The sequence below is a fragment of the Alosa pseudoharengus genome, unplaced genomic scaffold (genome assembly GCF_046254945.1).
Source record: "Alosa pseudoharengus isolate Yale_2024_CS ecotype anadromous, Long Island Sound unplaced genomic scaffold, YU_APseudo_1.1 YU_APseudo_1.1_scf_24, whole genome shotgun sequence".
Taxonomy (NCBI): domain Eukaryota; kingdom Metazoa; phylum Chordata; class Actinopteri; order Clupeiformes; family Clupeidae; genus Alosa; species Alosa pseudoharengus.
In genome coordinates this window covers 32,952,692-32,980,405 of record NW_027468689.1, presented here as the reverse complement: position 1 = coordinate 32,980,405, position 27,714 = coordinate 32,952,692, and the positions used below count along the sequence as shown (strand labels likewise).

The 27,714-nt window shown below is 38.8% G+C and overlaps 1 protein-coding gene across 4 annotated transcripts in view; it reads left to right on the top strand.

The window, feature by feature from the left end:
• pspc1 (paraspeckle component 1) overlaps window positions 1-27,714 on the top strand; it is a 90,142-nt gene that overhangs the window by 21,877 nt on the left and 40,551 nt on the right. For 3 of the 4 annotated variants that reach the window (XR_012990964.1, XM_076303765.1, XM_076303764.1), the window contains exons 5-6: window positions 407-491; window positions 12,988-13,093. Coding sequence is in view for 3 of the 4 variants with exons in the window: in XM_076303765.1 (XP_076159880.1) it covers window positions 407-491; window positions 12,988-13,093 (191 nt within the window). In the remaining variant the exon portion in view is untranslated. Of the gene's footprint in view, window positions 1-406; window positions 492-12,987; window positions 13,094-25,226; window positions 25,285-27,714 lie in introns of all 4 variants that reach the window. The other variant, XM_076303763.1, reaches the window with a different exon arrangement.

Genomic DNA, 27,714 nt, shown 5'->3' with positions numbered 1-27,714 from the left:
GCTAGAAATTTCAGGGAATATGATATCAAAAGTCAGGGGTTTTGATCATATTTGGGTCATGTCATGCATGTCTAAATCTATCAATCGTCAAAAGCAATATTTTCCATGCAGGGTGTATGAGTGCTATGATGAGGTATGTGATCATAATTATGCACTGTGTTTCAGCAGTGCTAACTTTAACTTAGAGTGAAATAAAGGTATTTTTTCTGTTCATTACAGATTGTGGAAATGCAGGTTTTTAGTGAAGGAAAAGTCAGGGAATTTGACAGTAGTGGGCACTCTGAAACTTACATAGAGGAAAAATCTGTCTAAAAAGTTTTTATGTTCACCTTGCACCTGCTTGTGTACTCCATGTGAATGCAACATCTATCTATTTCTCTCTGTCTGTGTGACTTTTGACCTACAGATCTCATGAGGCGACAGGAAGAACTCAGACGTTTGGAGGAGCTGAGGAACCAGGAGCTTCAGAAGCGCAAGCAAATTGAGATGAGGTACAGCTCCACACGCACAATGGACAAATGACACAAACATTTAGAGTTCGAAACAAATGGCGCTGGGTGTGGGGAGGGGGACTATTGTTCCGACATCCCTTTATTCTGAAGTCTCAATAGTTTGGTCCAACAGCCTGTTATTCTGAAAAAACAGAGCCCATATTGCACCAACGTCCTGTTGATTCGATCATACAGGAGGCCTATAAGCTAGTCTCTTCCATCTGCGGCTGTCTCATTTCAGCCATTTCGGCTATAGCCAATGATTTGGTTCTCTGTAGGCTATAGTTTGACTGAAGTTATGCCCACATATAAGTGCTTGTTGCTTTTATTTGTCATTGCAAATTTGGTGAACATTGTGGCACATGGCCAAGTTCATTGTCAGCACTCATTTATAATTCCTCAAAATACAGAAGAAATCCTGATCTTGTTAAACAACACAAAAACTTCTTATCAAACAATTGTCCTCCAGAGCTCAATGCTCCATCAGTCAGTGACGACAAAGTTAATCAGACAGTTCAAACAAAACTTTAGTTCCAAATGAAAATGTGATCTTCCTTAAAGGAAAATTCCGGTTTTTAGCACTTTAAGGCCCTTTTCTGGTTTGTTTTGGATGAACTAGAGTGGTGGACACCGACATTTTGACGATTGGTCCTGTCTCGACTTTTCTGACTCGTTTTGAATCGCCTTTGACTTCTCAGGGTGGCTGGCAATGGGCATACTGTAGTAGGCTACTCAAACATGTCCTAAAACAACCCTTAACGTTCGTTTTCAAAACTGTGCAACTCACCGAGTTCCCAGATCCCAGAGCCATATCCTGATAATCTCTCCGCTACACTACGCCTCATTCTGAACATATTGAAACTGCTGAAAAGTTGAATGACAATAAGCTTTGGTTGCTAGGTAAAGGTAAACAAACTGAAAGATCATAATTCTTGATTTCGCTTACAAACTGACTGTGTTATGCATTCACTGAACAAAGTTTATGGAAATTAAACGTCACTTTTCCATCAGTAAGCTTGTTGTAAAAATCATAACTTGTTAGGATAACTTAGGACCTAGGTAGGCTATCCCCTACCGTTTCTCAAAATGGTCTGCCATGTTGGATAGCACGCATTTCCTGTTTTTAGGTTTGGGTAAAAAAAAATGCCTCCATTCCACTAAAAACACCCGGGTGCAATTAATCCTTCCGTTACTTTTACTTTTTGGTTATTATATAGTCTGCGATTCACTTTAATCATTTACAAAATTGCTATAATGCAATTTACCTTTGTTATCTACCAGTGATACATTTTGCCTCTTTTTTAAATGAATCACCAAGTTCAAGTTCCCCTTGGGGATCAATAAAGTATCTATCTATCTATGTATATATTTTCACATACTCATAAAAGGAATTATAAGTAATGAAATGATTTTGCTCGAGCCAGTTCAACTTTGAAGAATAATTTAAAAGTAGTAATTATTGTGTGTGTGTGTGTGTGGGGGGGGGGGGAGTAATGGGGGGGTGTGAGAGGGGGATGATGAAATGGTGTGTGTGTGTAGAAGGGGTGTTGGTGTGTGTGTGTGTGTGTGTGTGTTTGGGGGGGGGGGTGGTAATGGGTAATATTTAATGTAACATGATTTCCAAGAGGCTTATACACTGGCTCATTTCTAACTTCACTAGACTATTAATGCATTTATTTATGTTGTAAGGGATGTGAAGAAATGAATGACCTCGGCAGTAGCCTACGCACAAATTTGACTTTCACTAAAAGGACACTCGGAGAGACCTCTACTCCAAGTTTTTCTTTCGCTATAGTTGAGGAAAAAAATAGGCTAGGCTACTATGGAAAATACTTTGAACTTCCCTTTGAGTTGGGTCTGCTCCACCTTTCAACCAAGTTTTGCGAAAATTGTACCCATGGTTTTTGCGATATTGTTGACAGACCTACCACAACGTAGCCATACAGTAGTACCATACAGTAGCCCATGGCACAGTAATGGGAAGCTCTTGATAGCGCATGCCACTAACGTTCATAAAAACAATATATTTATGGAATGAAAATAGACAGATACCTCTGATTAGTATGTAAGGGATAATGTATAGAACGCCGGTCATTATTGGGAAAATAAGTCCCGACAGGGCGAACCAGACCCCGATGCGCCAGTGGAAGGGGTCTTGATTTGCCCTCAAGGGACTTATTATGACCGCCGCGCAGCGAAGCGGCAGTCATGTAGGTTTAGTCAGAATTTTTTCTTTTTTTTTTTTTTCTTTTTCTTTTTCGCATGTCCAAATTTCCGTCAATGATTCCCGGGACACTGAAAGACCGGGGTAGACGAAACTTGGTGGGCATGTAACCCCATATGGATAGCATGGAACCATCGTTTTTCGTTTTGATCTGTAGCCCCCCCGCTGGACTGCACCCCCGATAGGAGGGTAGGGCAGACACAGTTTTCTGTGAATATCTCGAGAACCGTAAGGTTTAGGAGGACCATTTTTTTTGTATGTTGATCTCAAGGGGCCATGTCAACCCATTCCATAACCACTCATTTCATGTATAGCGCCACCTAGTTAAACACAAAAAAGTAAAAATGAGGTGTTGTAATCGCAGGTATCTGTGACCTAACATAGTCAAACCTGCACGAAATTGGAAGTGTAGGATCATTATGACACCCTCTGTATGCACGCCAAGTTTCGTGGAATTCCGTTCATGGGGGGCCACACAATAAATTCATTTATGTTACTATACACCAACTGGCCTGTAGGTGGCCGGAGACAGTTTTCTGTGAATATCTCGAGAACCGTAGGGCCTAGGAGGTCCACCTTTTTTATGTATGTTGGTCTTAAGGGGGCATGTCAACCCATCCCATTACCACTTATTTCATGTATAGCGCCACCTAGTTAAAAATTAAAAAGCAAAAAATTAGGTGTTTTCATCACAATATCTCTGGCTGACAAGGTCAAAACTGCACGAAATTAAAAGTGTAGGATCATTATGACACCCTCCGAATGCATGCCAAGTTTTGTGTACTTTCGTTCATGGGGGGCCTTACAATAAAATAATGTGTACATTTAGTGACGTACACCAACAAGGATTCCCGGGACACTGAAAGACCGGGGTACACAAAACTTGGTGGGCATGTAACCCCACATGGATAGCATGGAACCGTCATTTTTCGTTTTGATCTGTAGCCCCCCCGCTGGACTGGACCCCCCGAAAGGAGGGTAGGGCAGACACAGTTCTCTGTGAATATCTTGAGAACTGTAGGGACTAGGATGAACATTTTTTTCCGTATGTTTGCCTCCAGGGGTCATGTTAACCCATTTCATGTGCACACATATATATACACACACACATACATTCACAGTGATGGTAATTTTGATACCATAGATTTAATAGAGAGCCAGTCAGACCAATAGTATGAAAAATCAGGAACAGAGTTTATTTACAATGATGCGCATCATGGGAGAGACAGCATGACTTCACCTAAAGATCCATCAGCTGCTCTAACTAGACAAGGAAATAGTTAGAGTTTAAGTATCCTTCCAGGCTGACGGGAGATGGCGTTGGTCATCCCATCTCACGTGGACTACACTGAATCAGACCCTGATTAGTGGCAGCCTGGCAATCCGGAGCAGATAGCTACTGACGCAGCCATGCAGAACAGTAAAACACTGCAAAGTCATAATGTTCCTGCTTATCTCTAAACACAGTCACACAGAGATATACACAGGGACAGTACAGATATCATACAGTCATTACATAGAATCATACTTTTAGTATCAAAGTGACCTACTAATGAGAAATGCAGAACATTAAACCACATATTGGAATATTGGACATAATGCAGAACATTAAACCATATATTGGAATATTGGACATAATGTTCTATTCCACTTTCTCTCAGTCCCCCTTTTTCAGCCTTTATGGCTGGAACATTTAATCAAATAATGTCACTGGGAAAATGCACAAAATATAAATGATTATACACTTGTTTCATTAAAGTTAGTCAGATCCAAATAAGCAGATACATGACTAGATACATGATTTAACTAGTCATGAAAAATAGCTACACATGATTGGTGTACAATAACAACCACAGTAAATCAAAAGAATATATTTGGTCAATCCCTCTAAACTTCAGAAACTCATCTATATCATTTCTATATCAAGTTGGGATAATCCCATTGGTGTACCACCTTTTCAGAAAAAAGTAGAGTCTGTAAGGCTCCCCTTTTTTGATCACTGATTGCCCCTGAAACAAAACACATAGATATACATATCTGGGCCCAAGGCCCCAGTAGTGCTTCCTAAGTTTCAGCTACATTATTAAAAATATTTCAATTGCAATACTGCTATGGTCTGTCACCAAACTAGTAATTAGCAATGAAATATAAATTCACATGATCATAATTTTCTTTTGATACTTTTGATAGATACTTTTTTTGTGTGTGTGCCTCATATCAATAATTGTTTATCATACAGCAAAGCTAAATTATCTTAACCTTTTTCCACATTGTTTAAAGCAGGCCTAAAGACATGTTTAAAAGAACTTGGTTAGCACTTTATTCTGAACATATTCTGAACGTCTGAAACAAATGAAAAGTTGTGTTTTATTTTATTGCATTGCTGTATCATAAATAATTGTAAACAATATGGTCTAGTATGTATGTCATCATACCATATTATCTTGACACTGGTTTGCATAGTTTGTAAAACAGTTGTAAAACCTTTTTCATGTCAATGATGAGAAAAAATAATAATACCAATATAACAACTGCAGTGGGTGTGTTGTTAATAACCAGAATAGTGAAGTGAACATCAACAACCTCTCATCCTCCATGAAAGAAAAAGCTATCTTTAGTCATAACTTGATACACTGCAAGAGCTAGCTGTCTATGTTATCAGATTACTCTTAATCAGACTCCCCCTTATGATCTGCAGCAAGGCTGCAAGATTATTCCCTTAGCTAAAATGTTGTCGCCTACAACACTGTGTCCTAGAGCTAAGTGCGTCATAGCATCAACAATTTGATAAATTCACTGCTGTTGGTAAGATTACAACTTTGCTAAACTGGCCCCCAAGTATGAATTTAACTGATATGCTTCAACTCTTGTCAGTGTTGTCACTGCCAGAAGCATGAGATTGTGGAGCAATGCTTAATACATATGTCCAAGCTAAAAGTTCTGCCACTTGTGCCCCTCATTTATCCAGAACCTTCTCTGCCTTCAGAGCCTGTCTGTCTTCCACTGTCGCCCATTCAGCCAGTCACTCACCATAGTGTATGGTGGTCTCACTCAAAGCAGGACCTGGCAGGACTCAAGGCCTACACACCTAGCCAATCAACAGTCAAAACACATCTGTGTCTACCTTGAAGCAGGAACATAGCGTCCGCATGGCTTCCAGTGTTTGTGGCCTACACGTGAAACAGGATAACTTGGGTCAGGTTCTATTAGCATGGGGATCAGGAAGCTTGGAGAAACAATTAGCCTGCATTTAAGCAAAATGGTCATACTATCTATGGGGCCTTCATTAAATTTACAACTGGAAAATCTAAACCAAAACTGGAATATGTAATCTGATTTAATTCACATACCCATCACCTTGCATATGTGCTCCTGTGACTTGTAGAGGATTGGGGAGAGCAAGGATGGCCTTGATGCTTTGATCCAGGCATCCAACACTCTTTATAGCACAGCACACAGCATTTAATTTTCCCTGTAAAGCTTCACTAAATTGAGTTAAAACAGATATTCCTAGGTGGAGATATCAGATATCAAAATGTATATAAAACACTGGAGGATGATGTAGGAAATTGCGATCCCTATGACATTTTAGTCATTGATTAAATCAATGTAATTTGAGGCTAACCTTGTAAATATAAACTTTAGTTCATCGCAAATAACATGAAAAACTGTTATTTCCCTCACCAATGAGCACTACGTAGAGGTCGTTATAAATATCAAAAGGATCTAATAAACCTAGGTTTTTCTATTTAGGATGAATCCCTGAACCTCTTCGCTTTGGGTTTCATCTCATCTCAGGACTACTTCTACCAAATAGCGCTCCTAGTAGTTTTTCTATTTAGGATGAGTCAACCCTGAGCCTGCTCGCTCTGGTTTTCTTTTCATCCAAAGACTACTACTACCTCGACTCCCTCCGGAGATTTTTTATTTTAATTTAATTTTACTCACCGAACGTTTGCCTTTTGGTTGATCACTGGTTCTCGCTCCGACGTCTCAGGAGAATTCCCTTTCAATAGGATCCCGTCACCGGGGGTCAGAAGATCAGCCCTCTCGCCTTGCTGTCTCAGACAACCAAGGGCTTTCAGGATTCCAAATCCAAGGTCCCAGACCTCACCGTGTACGTTTTCTCAGAAAGCTCGTTCTGACCCCAGATGTTGGGATCCCGGGACCTCTCGCAATTCTGTTAGTTAAATCAATTCGGAATCAAGAAGATGAGACAGGAGCCAGTGATCAAAATCATCCAATTATATTGAATATTTGCAAACTAGCACAGCTGGTTGAAGCAAAGAGTTTTACATTCTAAGAGTGCTTATATACTTCAGTGGCTACATAACTCAAGCGTGACTACTCAGTCACTTAATCAAATGTTGGTGGTTTGTTACCTTATTGTTGTGAGCAGATCTCTCATATATTAGAATCTCAGGCTTCTCTGAGTATATCTTATTCTAGGGCTAGGGCCTGAATCACCAGGGGAAGAAAAAAAAAAAAAGATAGGATGGGCTGTAGCAACCTAACAGCCCTGGTCTAGCTGTAAGTCTCTGGTTTACCCGTTGCTGCGTGTTCAGCTCCCTTACTGGTGTTTCCAGAGGCCCATCCCCAGAACCAGGACTGAAAGATCACCCCCCTCCATTTTGTTCCAAAGGAAAAACAAAACACTTAGGACGGTAGAAATTATTCAAACAAAATAAAATAATTAAGGCATGTTGACCAAACACAAACCAAAACAAAACATGTTCCACTCTTAAGAGAAATAACTCTTGACTGAATTAATATGTTATGCTATCAACGTCAAAGCGTCATTTTAATAGAGTTCCTGACAAGCAACGCCTTCAAATTGGTCGAACGTAGATATAAAATATCTTTAACTTCATAATTCAAGTGTAATAAACGTCTTTTCTCTTCTCCACTATCTCTCTCTCTTTACACTGGCTCCCTGACCTTCAAGTGCAGAGATAACAACCATTCACACACACATACACACACAGCTAAGTCAGAGAAGATCTGTACCTTATGGTTAAGTGTGTTAGTGTTTTCCGTACCAGCAAGAGTGCCCTCAATGGTGACCACAGAATATCCTTTACCTTTGTGAAAAGGAACAACTCAACGGGAGAGAAGGAATTAGACTTCAAACACTTAACAAAATCTTGGCTTCAGTTTAGTAAATCAAACAAGTTTGAATCCCAAGCAAAAACCCAAAAATAATTATCTTGAGAGGAAGCAAAAAAAAAGAACAATTCAAAACAATTAACAGTCAGATGCATCTTTCTTATGTGTATTCTCAGTTACAGTCTGTAACAGATATGTGACCTTCATGCATATCAGCTGGCCAACACACACACACTCTCACTCAGGCCTCGTGTCAACTGACAGGAGGGAAGACAAAGACAAAACGAACTCAGTCTTTAGTTGCAACACATAACATAGTAGCCTATACTTTTAGACGGATTCTTTCTTCTAATTATTTTGTGGTATATTTGATTGGCTGACACACAATGTTAGCAGCACTGGCATGTTTTGAATAGGCGTCCCCACCTTTATCTTAGTTTGGCCCAACTAATGCTGCTGACCATGTGTGGATGCCACAGACAGACAAAGCTGCCAAGTGAGTTAACTTTCCCTTAACAACGCAGATGAGGCGGAAGTTTTCTTAGATTCAAATAGCTTTGCAGCTCCGAACAAACTATGCCAAATAATAGTTCAAGCAGAGACAGGTTGACACTCAGACATGTTAGTATCAGAGAGTAGCAGACAATTGCAAAGCACACATACACATAACCCGTAGGTCAGAAACATACAAAGACGTACATGTTGAGACATAAACTCATAAACTCATGTTCCTGATTGGTTACCGTAAAGTGACTGGTCTCAAAATTTGACAGATTGTCCAATTTAGCAAACCCAGTGAATGTGATCTCTCGCCCAGACCCGTACTCAAAACATCTGTAACTCTCCGGAGATTCGTTGCCGTAAGCCCAACCGTGTGCGCACACAATGTGTTCCTTCTTTCGGCCTTTGGCCCAATTCTGTCTATTTTTAAGACAGGAGCTCTACTCAACGCAATCCCCCTTTGCCCTTAGGCAGTCATAATAGCACTTTAAAGGAACGAAACGTACTACTCACCGAGAGCGCGTCTTTCCAGCGGGCTGAGGGATAACACACAGTAAGTTTGGTAAAAAGAACAATCCTTAATTCAATAGATCAATATAATCCTTATCAATCTCGGCAGAACCTCCATAAACTGATGGTAATTTTGATACCATAGATTTAATAGAGAGCCAGTCAGACCAATAGTATGAAAAATCAGGAACAGAGTTTATTTACAATGATGCGCATCAAGGGAGAGACAGCATGACTTCACCTAAAGATCCATCAGCAGCTCTAACTAGACAAGGAAATAGTTAGAGTTTAAGTATCCTTCCAGGCTGACGGGAGATGGCGTTGGTCATCCCATCTCACGTGGACTACACTGAATCAGACCCTGATTAGTGGCAGCCTGGCAATCCGGAGCAGATAGCTACTGACGCAGCCATGCAGAACAGTAAAACACTGCAAAGTCATAATGTTCCTGCTTATCTCTAAACACAGTCACACAGAGATATACACAGGGACAGTACAGATATCATACAGTCATTACATAGAATCATACTTTTAGTATCAAAGTGACCTACTAATGAGAAATGCAGAACATTAAACCACATATTGGAATATTGGACATAATGCAGAACATTAAACCATATATTGGAATATTGGACATAATGTTCTATTCCACTTTCTCTCAACAGTAATCATACGTATGACACATACTCACACAGTAGACATATGTACGCTTGCATGCACAGGCACATACGCAGGCACACACACAAGCACACACACACACACACACACACATAACATAAACATGTACATGCACACATGCACACAATTCAAGAATTTCTCAGAATTATGAACAGGCAAGATGAGACAGTTAGAATCATATAGGCCTTTCAGCGTGATTTATTTTTGTGGAAAAAATTTGCTGGACTGGGCGGCGGTCATATTTTGTACCGCTCTGCGGTACATCTAGTTTTCCCAATAATGACCGGCGTTCTATACATTATCCTGCTTATTATACGGCTACTTGCCAAAATGAAAAAATAAACTCCACGATATGTCTCTTCACATTTATTTGTTATCGCTTTGTTGTGCCTTTTGCTGAGTAATGAATCAAAATCTGTTGCCATTGACAGCGGTCATTATTTAGCTCAGGGTTTCCCAAACTTTTTTTCTGGGGACCCACTTTTTAAAAATGACCGACCATCGCGACCCATTTCACTTCAGATCTAACATGCAACCACAAATATTATTTTAGGCCACAGGTTTCTATGCCCCCCCAAACATTCTACAGTGCCATATCTAGATACATAATGGCGCCTACTACGTCTGGCCTATTACCACTACTATTACAGGGATTGGAGATGCACTGACTCCTCAGTTTCCCACAATTCTGCAATCTTAATTACACATGAAACAATGTTAAATATTTTCAAAGCTGTAAAATTCTCGCTCAGTTTTCTACAAACACACAACCTCAGAACTCAGAACACAACCTTTGAACACAGTTACTTGACAGTATCGACATAAGAGTGACATGACACACATGACACGGTCATGACACATGAACCCTAACCCTATAACCTAATCTTAACCTTTAACCCTAATCCTATACCTAACCCTAACTTTCTAACTAAATAGTGCTACAATCGAAACTGTCTACAGCCTATGACGCAAATTGAATAGCCATGTCCAGTATATCGATGTCTGCTTTAGTTGACAGCATGGTAACTAGATTTTAATCGGTCAAGTTGAAGAGCTGGTGTCCGTTAATGTTTGTGCAAAAGGGCTGATTCGTGTCCCTTGCATTTTGCTACTGCGAGGTCCCTCTGCGACGCGTTTGCCCCCCCAGTTTCAGAGCTATTCTAAATGCAAAATTGCACAAAGGGTCGTGACTTGTAGTTAACAAACTAGATCCTAATAGAATAGCTTTCCTGGCTAAATGCTTTAAGTAAGGCCTATTACACAACATAAATTGTGCTGGCGACCCAAATCTGAACAGCAGACCTCACAAGTCTGAAAAATAATTTTGGTTATCATTTTCAGAGCACCCAAACACCTTGTGGGAATATACAAATATTTTTTAAATATGTTTTTTCTTTATTCTCCATGATCCCTTCTTTTTGAAAACACCAATTTGACTTTCTTTTTTATTTTCCACCCTGAACCAAAATGCCCCATTGACATCAATATGTTTTATATAGAGTCACCACACTGCCACCTGTGGTTGTATAGAGTAACCTGTGGTAGCTCTATACAAAACATATTGATGTCAATGGTGCATTTTGCCCATGTTCAGGGTGGAAAGTGAAAAAGAAAGATTTGCATAAGACAAGTCAAATTGGTGTTTTAAAAAGAAAAGATCATGGAGAATAAAGAAAAAAATATTTAAAAAATCTTTGTATATTCCCACAAGGTGTTTGGGTGCTCTGAAAATGAGAACCAAAATGATTTTTAAGACTTGTAGTCTGCTGTTCAGACCCTGAAGGAATTTATTTTCTGTTCATTGTTTTTTGTGAGAGTGTTTCTACTTAATAAATCAAGAAAATAAATCAAGAGCCTATGTTGAGTACAAATATGTCTTCTGAAGGCTTAAACAGAGCCCAGCCAAAACAGTGTGTCTCCTGGGTAACATAGGTACACCTGGTAATTTTTTCAGAATTTTTTGAGACCTAAGTGCGCGGGCCCTGTTTGAATTGACGTGGAATGACCCACATTCAATTTGGAAGTAGCTCTTCCAAACAACTCTGTTGTGTCCAATTCACCCCATTTGCTATAAATAAGCTATCTGGATCTAACATGGAGCATTTAGGAAGTGAGAATGCAGTGTTTCCCACAGAATTGGATTCAATTTGTGGCGGTAGCTGACTTTGACAACGGGGGGGGGGGGGGGTCTGGGGGTCACTTTAAGACGTTTGGGGGGTGGGGGGGGTCACTTTAAGACGTTTGAGGGAACCCTTGCGATTGTAACACAGTTGAAAGGCTGCTGATGTGTGGATGCAATTCATGACGTTTTCTACATAGTTAAAATGAAGGTTCGTACTTCTCCTTGGGACAAGCACGTTTTGGAAAACACTTTTCCATTTACATCGGGATTTTGCAAACATTCAGTGTCAGAGTCAATAAAATGAGCCTGTCAACGAAATTGACAAGCAGCTGTAAGTAGGCTAGCATGCTAAATTCGACATCCAAACAATATTCTAACGTTAGCTTTGAGATACTGCTTGATTTCATAACTTAACTTAGTTTAGTCTCTTCACTGTAGCCTACTATGTTGTCATCAGACCTTAGCAGAGTTAACTTTAATGCAGCAGTTTTGAACAAATTTGCGCAGCATGGTCACGATGCTAAGCGGATTTAATAGCAATTTAGCCAGACGTCTTCTATGCAATGCTTCTATGTGGCAACAACAATCCTTCAACAATCGTGAATATTTTGTTAAATGCACATGCAGAGGAGTGGCAGCGGGCTACGAGAGAGAGCGGGGCGGGGCAAGGAAAGGCTGCGTGAGTAAAAAGCGCAGCTCAATGGCAATGCAAGGATTTGACCTTATATTTAAATTAAATTAAATTAAATTAAATTAAACATAGAATATTCATCTGTGGCGGCCGATTTTTATTTTGTGGCGCCCCGCCACAGATTAGTCAATGTATGGGAAACACTGGAATGTTTAGATTAATGTAACCAAACACACAAGCAAAATGCTATTTAATGATTTAACAACAGTGTGTTTTATCAGTGTGCTGAGAGTACTGTATTTGCTGCATCTGTCATCAAATTTGAGTTAATCTAATTAGCATAATTAGTGCTGAGCAAAGGGTGCATCTGTGCAAGTGAGGGAGGTAAAACACTGTGCTAACTCGCTACAAACAAATGCGGAATCCATGGCACAGTTTGCTTCCTTCTGAGACATCAAAATAAAAGCACCAATACAGAAACAACAGACAACACACAGGATGTGACATATGGCCGCAATAGCAGACATGGCTTTGTTAACAAAAGTACAGGCCAGCTTGAATTGCAATAAGCACAGAGGGAGTGTGACTTCATTCTCTGCTCATCATGCCAGTACTCCACTCTCTTTACACAGGAAATAGTTGATTGCTGCTATATTAATGTTTAAAAAGATTGAATGTAGCCCATTTCAAGTATGTGTATTTGTGCGTGTGTTTGTGTAAACAGACATGAGGAGGAGAGACGCAGACGAGAGGAGGAGATGATGCGCCACCGTGACCAGGACGACATGCGACGGCAGCCAGACGGTTTCAAGCCCAATTTCATGGACAACGTGAGTAATATCATTGCAAGCCCTTAGGCCTGCTCTCCTGGTTGGTTTGTCATCTCTTCAAAGAGCAAGCACCAGTAAATAGTTGTGAAACGGACTCAGGTGTAGCAGGCGGTTATAGATGGTGTTATCCTTTTTAAAAAATTGTCAAATTTTAGGTGTATGTCTACAGGTGCAGACCTAGCAGACTTGAAAGCACTGCCTATGATGGCGATTGACGGTTGAGTTGCCTTGTGTTGCCTTTCCCTGGTGAACAAAAGTTTCACTACGCACACTGCAAAGACTACCAACCGTCAACTAAAATGTAGGCTACATTCTGCTGCTGGTGCGAGATACGGATATATCTGCGCAACGTAAACAAAGCATTGCTAGCTTACCATTTTCACGCTAGGCTACTCTCGTCCACCAAGACCGTGCATAACCAAATGTATGTTTGATAATAAGTGGCAAATTACACTGGTATTGTCCATCCTGAGTCTTTTGAGAGAAAAATATGTAACTACTCATTATATCCACTCATCTAGAGGCAAAACACTAATTATGAGGATTTTATCTCCTTACCTGGATATCTGATGATTACACTGTGCTTCTAAGCAACAAGTAGGCAAGCCAACTCTTTCCCGTTGGTTCTGGCGCTAATTCAACATGTTCAGTCCGATGCAAACAAGCCGATGTGGTTGTTGCCGGTCCTGCGTGAACCGCACCAATTGGAGCTACAGACGGTCATCCACCGTGTTATCAGGCGTCCAGCTGTTGGCTAGGTTTGCATTCGCTGGAAGATCTGTCAATGCAAGGTCATAAGTCATAACACTTTTTCACTGTTACTTTTTCATTGCATCCATTGCTTTTCAGGCACTATGCCATATTTTGGTACTAAGAGTGTCTTGTTTCAGCCTGTACAAGTAACACATAATTCGATTTTTAATGACCTGGAAAGACCAGTTTTGTTTTCTACCTGTTCCACTAAATCTTAATCTGAGTGTTATAGCTTTGTCATTTGAGTCTGTAGTTTGATTTGCCTGTTACAATAAATATTTTTATGGGACATTGTTCCTATATTGCTATTTTTTGTAGCTGTAACTGCATAAAAGTTCAAATAAGGCCCCTCTCCTGCAACTGTGGCTTTTGCTCACAGCACCGAAAACTGGATGGAATGGTGAAGCTTCAGTTTAACTTTCAACTTTTTGTTGTATTGCTATGTTGTTCGTTAGAAGTATGTGAATCTAACGAAATGGATCATCTTTGTTTACAACTTTGGCCTTATAGGTCAGCAGATAGTTAATAAACTAAGCATTGTGGCTTATTTATGGTGTCTTGTTGGTGTAAGGTGGCATTTGAAGAATTTAAGTAATTTATTTTGACATCACATGAATAAATACATAAGGTGTTATTGAGGCTATGACGTAATCAGAATATCACACATGCTTTTTTGTTCTGTGTGTCATAGCAACAGTTTGATATCAGTGAAATTACTTAGTATGCTCCCAAACAGACTGAAGGCTAATTAATAACCCAAGAAACAAGTATTGCTCAACAAAATATGACATAAAAGTGACACAATTTCTGTCTGCCGGGGTGTCATGGAGCTATTTGTGTACATTAAAAAATGTAAGCGGCAAAGGCATTGTTGCATACTCTAGATATTTATTCAAAGTTGTACTTGAGTTTGAGTTCTATTGTGTGTTGCCGTGGTTATGTTGTATGTCTGTTTACTTTCATTTCACAAGTAACATTAAGTTGTTATCAGCTAGTTGACATTCTATTCGACAATTTTTCGCTGCCACTGGACAATGAAAGCCTACAGCTCCACAACATCTGTTAACAGCAGTTTGTTTTTGTTGAGCGACTTGTCGTCTAGGCTAAATTGGGCTTACCAGTCACACATCAAGTGAACACTAAAACAGCTTAAATGGAGTAATTTCAGGGTTGTGGGGTTAATATAAATATATATAAATTAATCACAAATAGGGGTGGGCGATATGGACAAAAAATAATATCTCGATATTTTTTGTGATTTTGACTATAACGATAATTAGTCGATATCCTTTAAAAAAATGTTTTTGTTAAAGTCTGAGTTACTTTACAGCTCATTATTTATGAATAGCATTACAATAATAACCAATAACCTAACCTGTGACTTTTTAACCAAATCAACCAATGCATTGTCACTCTATGACACATTTCCAATTCTGCCTCCACTTGTGTGTGTGGCAATGTCATGGTCTAGCCAGCTACATTAGAGAAGATGAATAGGCCTAACAGTTTCCCAAGGAAAGTCTGAAGCTGAAGTTCCTTTCAAACCTTTACATAGGATTCACTGTAAAACTAAGCAGACCAACAGAGTACATCTCAGTTATTTCCTTCGATGTTTTGTTTAAGAGCAATCATGTAGGCTAGCATTCCAAGTTACAGAATAGAAACTAACGCGTTAGCTTATGGCTAATGTATATGAGAAATCCCATAGAGATGCTAACGGTTAGCATAATCGGTAAACGTAGATATTTACAAAAAAGTTACATGAGAATAGTTCTTTGTTTACAACTGACTATTAAAATACTCAAAGGCTAATGTTTCTCTCCATATAATACCGTGTAGGAAAAAAACGTGACTGTCTCATCAATGCTACTTGTACTTGAACAGAAGTAGCCGCATAACATCCCAAGTAGGCTACTCTCGCAGCACAAAATAAACATTAGGCGTGCGTGTGACAACGTTGTGACCCACTAGTGATCACGTGACACTTGCTCTGCTGCAGCCAGGGGCTTCTCCCGCATAGGCCTACACCTCCTGGGAATGTATGAGTCTTCAATGCGTGATTTCGAGTGTTTTTTCCCCATAAGTAATTTCAATACTCGATAATGTCAAATTGCACATCGTTAAAACAACAATCACGATATTATCGCAGACGATATATATCTCCCACCCCTAATCACAAACTGTTTTCCGTTCCGATTCTAGCTTTTTAAACTTGAATATTGTCTTATTTAGTTATTCCTTTGTAAACTGAATATATTTGATGTGTGGACAAAACAAGGCAACTCAGGCTTTTTTAGAAAAAACAACAAATCGATTCATTGAGAAAATAAACAGGGGCCGGTTACCCAAAACGTTCTTATCGCTAAGTAGTTCTTAACCCATTCCTTAACCTCTCTCTTAACGTTATGGCACGATTCTCGACACGTTCGTACGGTTGGTCTGGACCATTCGTAAGCGCTTTCTTAGCGTTGTTTGAGCTCAAGACGCTAGTCGCCGTCACTGTGCAGCAGTCTTTAGAAATCAGCGCAGTGCAGTACAAGTCAAACTATACTACAGTATGTTGACAATGGCTCAACGATGATTTTATGTTATGGAGCTTTTAAGACTAATAATAAAATATGTTCGCAATGGATACAGGCCTATTTATGAAGTTTACTTTATTTGGTGTCAGAACTAATATGGAGGTAATTGGCCTAGGCTATTTCGTAATGTCATTAAAGTGTTCAAATTGGCAATCACTTTTGATAATTAAAAGCTAGCATGTGCAGCACTAGCGGAGCAGGCAGAAGATCATTGAGAAATAAACGTGTCCGTCAAAATGAGAGGACAATGGAAAAAGTCTAACGCAACCTCTGGGTTGGCTATCCAAAATGTAGCATATAGTCCTATCTTGAATGTTTGGCTTTGTTTCTTTTTTTTTAGGCTCGAGGTGGTACTCAAAAACTTTCTTCAAGGTTGGCAGGTCTGGTTTTAGACTATACTGTGTATATTAAATGTGTCCACACATCACAGAGGTTTATGTGTTAGATTCAATATGATGATGCCACTGTTGTATTCATTTTAGGGATACTCTAATCGATCGGCCGCTAATCATTATCGGCCGATATTTACTCAAAATAGTTTGATGTTGCGATCGTCATTTCCGTGAAGTGCACGGAGTTAGTGTTTGATATGAGACAATACTATTCTGTTAAAATTTGCGCACTCCACCAGTAACACACACTACACATAGGGTGCTACACGAAAGTACACCAATTGAGACAGACTCCAGTGTTTCCCACATAACTTAATTCTATTTGTGGTGGTAGGTTTGCAGAATTAACTTGAACAGTTTTTAACAAATTAGCGCAGCATGATTATGATGCTAACCAGATTTAAGTACAATTTAGTACAACCTGGAAAAATCATTGTGTGGTGGTCAGTATTGATATTGTGGTGGGCCGCCACAAATAAGTAATGTATGGGAAACACAAAAAGTAGCCTCCCATCATACTCCCGTTTACTTCAAAGGTATAACGCTACTGATGACTTTCATTCATGCTGGTTTACACCGAATAGCCTACAAGATAAAGTAGAAAACTTACTGCTGACACATTTTATTTGCCTGTTCTTCACATCAAGTAGGCTGCATCTTAATAACAACACTGTAAGTATCTTATAGCCTCAAACAGGTCCTAAAACTGTTACACCGTTACGTAGCAATGAACTTTCTTCACTGAATGAGCATTTGGCAGACTGAAAAAAAATGTTTCAAATGAAAAGCCCCTCACTCCTTACTACTATACATAAAGGCATACGGTCTCTTCAGTCTTGAACTAAGGAAACACATTTCAGGCCTACCTTTTATCAAGAATATGATTTATAAACCGATAAATTGCCTTAATTAAATAACCTGTTATGGGGTAATTTACAATAAATATCCTTGATTAGGCTATGCTGAGTTGTGGAAGGGAAATGGGCTGTTTGTTTTAGTATTAGTAAAATTAGATATATCACCATTTGGATTTGCAACAGATGGATTCACAAATAAATTACATTTTGCAGGACATGTGATCTACAGGATAAATGCAAATATGATAATGCATGATATTATTAAAACAAAATATAGAAAAATAAAACAGACCGAAAATAAAGTAGGCACTAATCTTTAAATTCTGTTTCCTGTAAATGCTGTCAGTCATTCGTAATCTTTGCAACTGGTGCATTGGCATGTTTAACTGTTGGCTTTAAAGGAAAAAAAAAGTTAGTGTAGAGCCCTGCACTTTCTTATAATGCCCATCCTATGATTGGTGAGCGGTATTGACAGATGCTGAATTCAGTGATTGGTAATCTGTGATCGGACCCATAAACACTGATCGGAGCATCCCTAATTAATTTGCCTAATGTTAATTTTTATTTTGTGTCTACATTAAGTCTGTTAAGCACACTATTTTTGTGAACCATATGGTTGCTTGTGTTGGCATTTCCATGATCACATGAGTAGGATTTTGTGGATGCAGAGTTGATGTAGAATGACTGAAGATGAGTTTGTTGGAGATCAGTGATGGGGTAAATTTTATCCTCTCATTGTCGTCTTCAGTATACTGGTGTTAAGATTGTGAAATGTCCTAATATTGAAAGTGTGCCTGTTTGGTGTGTGTATGTGTGTACAGAGTGTTTGTATGTCTATTGCTGACATATCTTCTTTTCCTCAGGATTTTAATGGAAACATCTTATAACCTGCCCAAATTATGTAGCCGTTGGCTAATTAAGTGAACCATAGAAGAAAAAATTCTTCTTTCAACCGGAATTGAAAGCAGTGCCTATACCTTATTGTAAAGTGCCCTTGGGTACCTTGAAAGGCGCTTTTCTAAATTAAATGTATTATTATTATTATTATTATTATTATTATAATTATTATTATTATTATTATACCAGAACAATTTGATGGTAGTCATGCACTTCCATGAATGTTACTACATGAAATTGGACTTAACAAGACAAGTCAACAAGTCAACTCAACAAGTAGTCACACATCTGACCATATGACATATTTGGTCACAGTTTGGAACCCTGATTAAGCAAAAAACTACAGTACTAGCCTGATTGTCATGAAACTTGGTGGAAAGGTGCATCATGGGCCAAGGAAGAACCTACTACATTTTGGGGTGGCTCCACAAATAGCTTCACTTTTGTTAATATTATGAGCTACAGTATAACCAAATTTTTCTACCCTGATAGTAATTTTGTGACAAATTCCTCTTTGAATAAACGCAGGATAGAGGCCTTTTCACGCCGAGCGTCACATTGTGATAACGTTTGCACACTGACTCTAAAACTTTTGCCCATCAAAAATGTTTGATTTTCTGCTTTTGTTTTGCATCAGAAACCTCATTCATGCGTAAGTCAATGAGGTTTCCTACTGCAGCATTTTGAAAGTTGACTCATACAAAATTATAGATGTAAAAGTCTTTGCGGAGAAAAATCCATCTTGATCACTAGACTTTGCCGAAGTCAGTACAAACTTTGAATTTAAACGGTTTCTTTAATGAGTAGAAAAAAAACTTGTTTTGTCACGTAAGGATCCTGTTCATGTTGCACAGAACTTTTAATGACATTTTGAGTTGGTTAAGAGGCAAAAAGACACGTTTAGATGATGCCCCCAGACCTACATTGTAGCTCACTGGGAGCACTGGCCATTAGCTGCAGCTACTCCAGTTCGGTAGCACCGATTGTGGTCGGGGTTTTTTCTAACAAAAGTATTCGGCGATGTCTAGCGATCAACAAGATGTTAAAATCGGCCGGATTTCTCCTTTAAGTGCTGAGTGCTGATATTAACGTATAGTTGTAGTATTTCTTTCCTGTTAAATATAATGCATTTCTGTCTCACACGCACGCAATCGCTCACTCACACAGACACAAGACAGAGACGGACCATCTATAAATGCTGTTTTTATATGTGAACCAAGTAATCAAATCGTAGTGTTTTTTTCAGCATACCTGCTTTGCATCTATCTTAGCTGAAATATAAATCTGGAGATGCACATTTGATAACCTGTGATGGCTATGACAATAGTGTGCATGTATTTGCTATAAATATCCTAATCAAAATGCATCAGAGGTCATCTGCATCTTTCTTAGAAGGTTCATTAAGAAGTTTGTAATGTGTTAGACTATGTAGAGTGTCAGACAATTGGATAAAAAAACATACTCGTTTTTTGCCTTAAGGCGAGACACTACAGGTGAATAGGGTAAATTTTTTAACAAGCAGATATCACTATGAAACTTCCCCAGTTGATTACTTACATTAATATGAGAAAAAAATGTATTACAAGTTTCCTGTAATTCAATGTTTACATATGCGCAAATTAGGCATTATGTAATTAAATATGTGCTAATTTGCATACATTTTAAAACACAAAAACTGAGCATTGGATACAGCCAGGTTCAAAATTATGTTTTCATTGTGTTCAGATATTAGATGGGGGGAAATTACAGCGGGATTTATGGATATCTACTTTTGTTATCCTGTAAATCAGAATATGCGGTCATGCCTTAAATCGCCATGTTTTTAGGCATGAAATGTCATGTAAGTCAGGCTAGGAATAATATATCAACAAACCCATCTGTAAAAATCTTCTAAATATAGTTAGGCATAAGTCTAGAAAGTTTGGTGTATGTAAGCGCTTCTGAGTGGAGATTTCGTGTTCAGAGTGGGAGAGGAAACTTATTTTGAGAAAACAGCCTTGAAAGACAGCCAATGAGATTCCGTTCTCAGCCTAGACTCGCCTTTGAACTTTCACGATTGGTTGCTGATACAAAGAAAGTGCGGATATATGGATCACATAGCGTGATGCAGGAAAAACAGAGCTTTCCAACAGTACTACACATGAAATGTTTTGGGTCGCAGGAGTGCATGCTAACTTTTGCTGAATTTAGGAGAAATATACAGGCGTGAGTAGACACAATATAATGAAATAAACACCTAACTGTGTAAATCGGACTTTTTTGTTGAGTAGTGTGATAGAATACATGCTAAGGTAACAAACTAGCTCAAAATCTCGAAAATGACCAGTGCATGAAAAAACGATGTTTTCACCTGCCGTGTCTCGCCTTAAATGTGTTAATAGGTTTTTTAAAAATACTGTCATTCTTTGCATGCAGTAATGTGTTTCTGATATTGATGTATAATTCTATGATTACCTCTTTTCTCCTGCTGTTACCGCGTGGAGAGATCTGCAACCTGCGGGGAAAGTGATTAAGATGTCACCTAAAGCAACTCTTAGCCGTTAGCTGACTGGTTTATGGAATCTTTGTTTGGCCTCCCAAACAGTTTGTCAAAGTCCTTACAATTTGGTGATGCCAAAATAATGGCAAATGTATTATGCCAAATATGCATTTTCCAAAAGGTTTAGAATTTAAATCAATAATCATATTGAAAATTGCTATATGAACAACTATATGGAGTTTCAGGGTGGAATTCATGGTCGACTATGTGCTCTATGTGCATTTGTTTCCCAAATTGAAGGATTTGAAAGTGGACAAGTTGGTATCTTATCTGGTTCCAAATCACTCTACTTGTCAATCAATGTGTTTTTAAAGTTACATGGGTATGTACCACAGATTCTATGCTGGAGATGTTGGCTAAAAACAGTGGTGAACCTTACAAAAGCAGAGATGTAAAGTAACTCAGTAGAAATACTTAAGTACAGTACTTAACTATGAATAGGGAGTATCTGTACTTTACTTGCATTTTTATTTTTCTACCTACTTTTACTTCACTACATTTTTAAAGTTAAATGTACGTTTACTCTACTACATTCTACTTCATTAGCAGCATTAAGTAGAAAGTAGGCTAAAATAATGTGCAAATACAAAGCACTTTGGTTTAGGCTTTAGGCAAGGTGTGTTTATGGCGTGTGATGTAGCTGCCTTTCTTAACATGTTGGATAAACTACATTATAGGCTTATAAAGGAAACAACAGTGAAAAATGAATGGCAGCCATACCTTTGTTCAGGCTTTGAAGACATTGTGTATGAAGTGTAGGCACCAAGTTTTAAGGTGTTGCATGAACTTAATGAGCCTATCAAAAGTTCTGACTGCTTTTTTATCATTAAAAGCATGATTCTGGGACGGGGTCACCCTACCCGGACTCGAAAGCTTCTACTTTCAGTGCTTAAGAATGTTTTATAATGGTTGTGTTATATATAACAACCTAGGGTCTCTTTACGGCAGTTAACAACTTCAAACTTTTGATTGAGAGCAAAATTACGTTCATTGGTGGCGTTTTAAGCAAGACCCTTTATTTGCATTATTACTGAATGGGCTTACAGTGATGCTAACCAGGTAGGGTGCCATGTCGCTATTTTATACCCCTAACACACACACCTTGGGTCTGTTCGAAACTGAAAAACTGTTGCCTTTTAAGATATCTAAATGGGGAGCGAGGCAGCAAGTGCGGTTCAAAACCGAAAAAAAATCATTTTGCTGCCTTCTAAGATATCTTAGATTTCCTATAACGGTCATTTTTTGAGGCAGCATCAATGCACACTTTGTTGAAATGTAATTTGTGTGACATTATTTTGCTTAGGTTTGAGATGAGAAATAAACAATTTACTATTTGATTATACCATTATTGTAACCATTAATAGTGTCTGGTCTGATATATCTGCCGCCCGTAAAACTAATTTAAACCGTAGCTTACATAAGCTAATTTAGTTTAACGTCCGGCTTTTGCTAACGTCATACAATAGTGTTAAAAGATACATTTAATCCAGTCATGTCTAGTGAGACAGCTCTCTATGTAAGGAGGGAGGCAGCAGGTAGCTGTCTTCCGTTTCGAATAGACCCAATAGAACCCCCCCCCCTCCTCACACACACACACACACACACAGGTACAACCCCCATCGCAACCCATTTTGTGATTTTGCGATACCCATTGCAATACCCATTTTAAATGCTAGTGGTCATTTGTACATGAAGTACCTTTAAGTGTTGTGTTTATTGGGGATATGTGTTTAGACTAATAAACAAAAGTTCATTTACTTTTGGATGGTAGCTGTAAAACGTCTTTAGCACTCAACCTTTGGGTCTACTCAACTATTGGGTCTGCTCATTTCAATAAGGGATTTTATAGAACTGTCTGCAAAGCAAAACATATTATTCACATCAGATTTCATTCATTCATTTAATTCAGTCATTTAATGAAGAATCACTATTATCAGCTTACAGATTATGACCAGGGGCGGACTGGCCATCTGGCATACTGGCATTTTCCCGGTGGGCAGACGCACCTTTTGGGCCAATAGAATAGGCTATATATATATATATATATATATATATATATATATATATATATATATAATTTAATTATTTTCGCCAACGATCGACCCAAAGGAAGGACAATCAGTGGCCCATTGGTTACATTTCCATATTGACACTGGACTGATCCAATCATAATCATGTATATATACAGTCTATGGATCCAATAACAGCTCACGTCAGGCCCCACCCCTCCCATTTTGGCTCAGAGCCAGGATTCTGTGAGCGCATCAAAAGTTAATCGAAGTAGCCTACACGAAATTGCGGCGGGTGCCGATAGGGGCAATTGTGGAAAAATAACACCAATGCAGAAGCTTCAAAAATACAATATTGCAAGTAGGCTAGCATATGTCAGCAACATGTTGAAGTTTGCTGAGTTTAAACGAGGATGTAAGCAAGCATACAGAGCAGAGGGACAGTGATCAGGTGGTGGAGAGTGTAGAGCCAAGTTGAGGCTACATGATCAGAACTCAGTGGTGGAATAGGTCGGCTATGTGTGACATGCCATGCTGACGATGATGATTATGATGACTTATTAATTGCGATAATGTAATGATATGGGAATGATAACATAGTAAGGCCATGCTGTGATTATAATAACAAATAGCGCAACTTAAATTTTCTAAATGAATGATTTGCAAACCCAGACAGCAAAAGAGTGTCAAATCGAAGTTAATTGTCATATTCATGCACAAGCCAACTAAGCTATATACTGTATAACTTATATGATGGGCTACTAGAAGACATTAAAGATAATTAGTTCATGTAGCTGTACTGTTCCAAAATGTACCAGCAATGTAGGTAGGTAGTATAGCCTACAGGAATAAAATATTTCCAGAAACAGCCCTGTTTATTCTGTGTTGTTTCAGTTGTCCTACAGTGATAACTGGTATAAATTTTACATTAATGTCTACGACAATCTAGGTAATTTAGCCCTTTACACATAGGCTTCACTATTTTTTTGGTGCTGCCGTCAATTGAGTATTGTATAGTTTAAATGTAGCCTATTGAACAATTTAAAATGATACTTTGAATTCAAGCAGAAACTCTTCTTTAATAATTGCTTGTGTAGCAACCAGTCAGAGTGATAGCCAATGAGGCCTGGAGCACTAAAAGTGATGTATGACGGTTGAAAATATAGGCATATTTAAGGGTAATGCAAAGATTTTGTATTTAATTAGGTGTGCCCGACCGATTTGAGGGCTGCTTGGACCAAATATGCCAGGGCCGCTTTTTGGTGCCAGTCCGCCCCTGATTATGACCTTTTACCATGACCAATCAGTCTTTTTGTTGGGAAAAAAAAGTTTAGCTTGGTATAACAGGATGCATCATGAAGTTGACAGTTGAATTCCACTTTGGGATAGGTTTTGCTACAACACTTGAACTACTGTAGCTATAAGCACGGATCTCACAATCTGCATTTATATTGACATTGCTAATAGTAACCCAAAATAAGCAATGCTACGTAGCTTGCAAACATGGGTAATTTGTCACATATGTCACATGATTGATTATAACACAAGCCAGATATGCTCTGACATACCATTGTGTGAAACGACCAGAATATCGTCATATTGCCCAGCCACTACTGTTTTTTTTTTTTTATTACTATTATTATTGTTTTTATTATTTGGGTAGTTTGTTTGTTATGAATGTGTGACACATTGAACAGACTTTGCATATCAATGTGTTCACTGCAGGAACAGAATGGTCAATTTTCCTATTTTGTGGAATCCTTGGAGTGGGATGTGAATCCAGCCTGCATTAGGGGCCTTGTTGTGGCTCTGTCATGTCGATTGACATGTTGGACTTGAATTGTGTAATTGCCTCTGAAACATTTTTCTCCCCATTTGTTTAATATGTAATAGAATATTCCAGTTCTTATTAATTGGGCAAATATTGAAAAGTCATGTTGACTATATATTTTAGGCCCAAGATTTTCATTGGGACAGGAAATGAGTCCAAAAAAGTAATCCAATATCCCAAGATACAATTGCACTTGAAGGTTTATATGACCCGTACCACTTTAAAATTGTATCCTCAATTCTTACCGTTTGAACACCTTTTCTTCACTTCCAGAGGGAACAAGAAATGAGAATGAATGAAATGGGCCCTCGAGGAGGAATTAATATGGGAGGTAGGGTCATAAAGATGTCATGGCATTAAGGTGAGGCTGATTGAGGCACACTGCTTTTTTTGTTGAGATGATTCACTATGCACTTGGGACTGCACACCACCTGAGAGGAAATGTGAACTTGAGGTTGTCCATCAGACAACTGTATGTATGTGTCTGTGCAAATGTTTAAAACCTTGTCTGTGTGTGTGTGTGCATGACCATGTGAATGTGACGCAGAGATTAGGCTCTTTATTTGATCTTGGTCTGTAACAGTGACACATCCTTCTGTGGGTTTGTCTACATCTTTTAGAAATAACTTATTGTGTGCTCATTGTCTTACTATCTTGCTAATGTGGCTAATACTGAAGCAGAACACAAAATATCCTTTTGTCACACAAACACCACACCTCAAAAACACCTCAAGGGATGCACATGCTGTAGACCAGTGGTCACCAAACTTTTTCTTCCGAGGGCCAGCTCACTATGCCTGGCTCTAAGAGAGGGCCAGAGACTCGGAGTATATCAGTAACCATAAATAGCTTAGTGCTGTGAACAACAACAGTCTACCTTAGTTGAATATTCCATTACATAGACATACATACATACATACACATTCGTAGGCTACTGCAATTTAATACCATTTCAAATGAAATAATACTAATAAAAAGACTTTAGCATTCCCAAAAGTATTAGCAGGGAGTCCCAAAAGTATATTTTATCTAAAATGTGTGAACTCTGAACTCTGTGTCTTTGCATACACAGCTCAAGTTATGAACAAGCAATATCCTACAGATAATTTAAAGTTCTCAAACTATGAGAGTTTTATGAAGTGCTGGCAAAAACATCTGGAATGACCCATTCTAACTTTCACTCACCTGATGAGAACTTTTGAGAACATTTGAACGAGTGAATAAAAAATAGAAATAATTATCCCAGGAAGTCCCAGAAATATGACTTGAATAGAAGTTAGTTATTAACAATTAATTGATAAACTTTTAGAATACTTTGAGCACTGATGCAGTCAGTATAGGACTCTTACATTGTTTGCCGGTAGGCCTACATTCCACTCCGTTTTCGATGGTAAACGCGAAACAGCGCCAATACAACCACCAGTGGACAAAAACACGTGTACTGTTAAGACTCGCCATAGAGAATGAATAGGGGAAATTACGGAGGTTATAATTTGATGTCGTACTCCCGTGCGGGCCAGATGCTATATACCACAGACATGTTTTGGGGGCCACCCCAAGCATACAGTATTACCTTGAAGTATCGATTTCATCACCCTGATTTCTCATTACAGTATTAATGCTGTGTTTTTTGTTGCTAAGTCATGCATGTTTTGTTTGTTTGGTTATTGTACAAACTTTTTAACTTTAATTGAAAGGCTCATATTTGACTTTTGGTTAATATACTGCTTCCATCATTCATAATTGTTGACTTCAGTACAACTCCATTGGCAGAAATAAGAATTCCTACAACTCTTTTGCTATAGATTAATATTTACTCAAATAAGCATTGCATTTCCTGTGGTGTGAAAAGCTGTTAGATGTGTTGCCCTTCTTAATGCATTTTTTGCCTTTGTCCCCAATTACGTAACGTAATCTGGTGTGTGTGTATTCATCCGTCTGTTCGTCTACTCACATTACAAAATTCCCCCATTTCCCCCACTTTGATAGAGAGTGATGATGTTCTGCAGTTGCCTAATTGCTCTTGTTGGTTTTGTGAATAAATGCAAAATCATAAACATTGATTAATGTCTCAGCTAGTAGGCTATAGGGTTGGGTACCTATCACATTTGAACCAATATTGGTACTGGTGTCAGTATTCAACGGTACTTTTTTCGGTACCTTACCCTAACTGAATCCATAACACCTCAGGGTTTCCCGCAGCACTTTGCAGCTAAGGCGGTCACCTGAACAACACATGCCTGCTGCCTTTAGGGGCAGCCATGGCCTACTGGTTAGCACTTCGGACTTGTAACCGGAGGGTTGCCGGTTTGAACCCTGACCAGTAGGCACGGCTGAAGTGCCCTTGAGCAAGGCACCTAACCCCTCACTGCTCCCCGAGCGCCGCTGTTGTAGCAGGCAGCTCACTGCGCCGGGATTAGTGTGTGCTTCACCTCACTGTGTGCTGTGTGTTTCACTAATTCGGGGATTGGGATAAATGCAGAGACCTCACGGGATCAAAAGAGTATATATACTTATACTTATACTTTACGTTGTCAAAAAAAAAATGTATATGAGCGATATCCGCCGTGTTACTCTGTGCTGTGTACTGCAGAACACATTTAAAAAAATGATAATAAAAAACGTGCCATGAATTGGAAGAATGGCACGTTTAAATGGCTGATTAATCCTCAACTTATGTCTGGGTTCTTTTATTTAGGCAGTGCAAAGCACAGGCCTTTATCTGGGGCAGGTATTTATTTCTTACGTGCATTTTATTGTG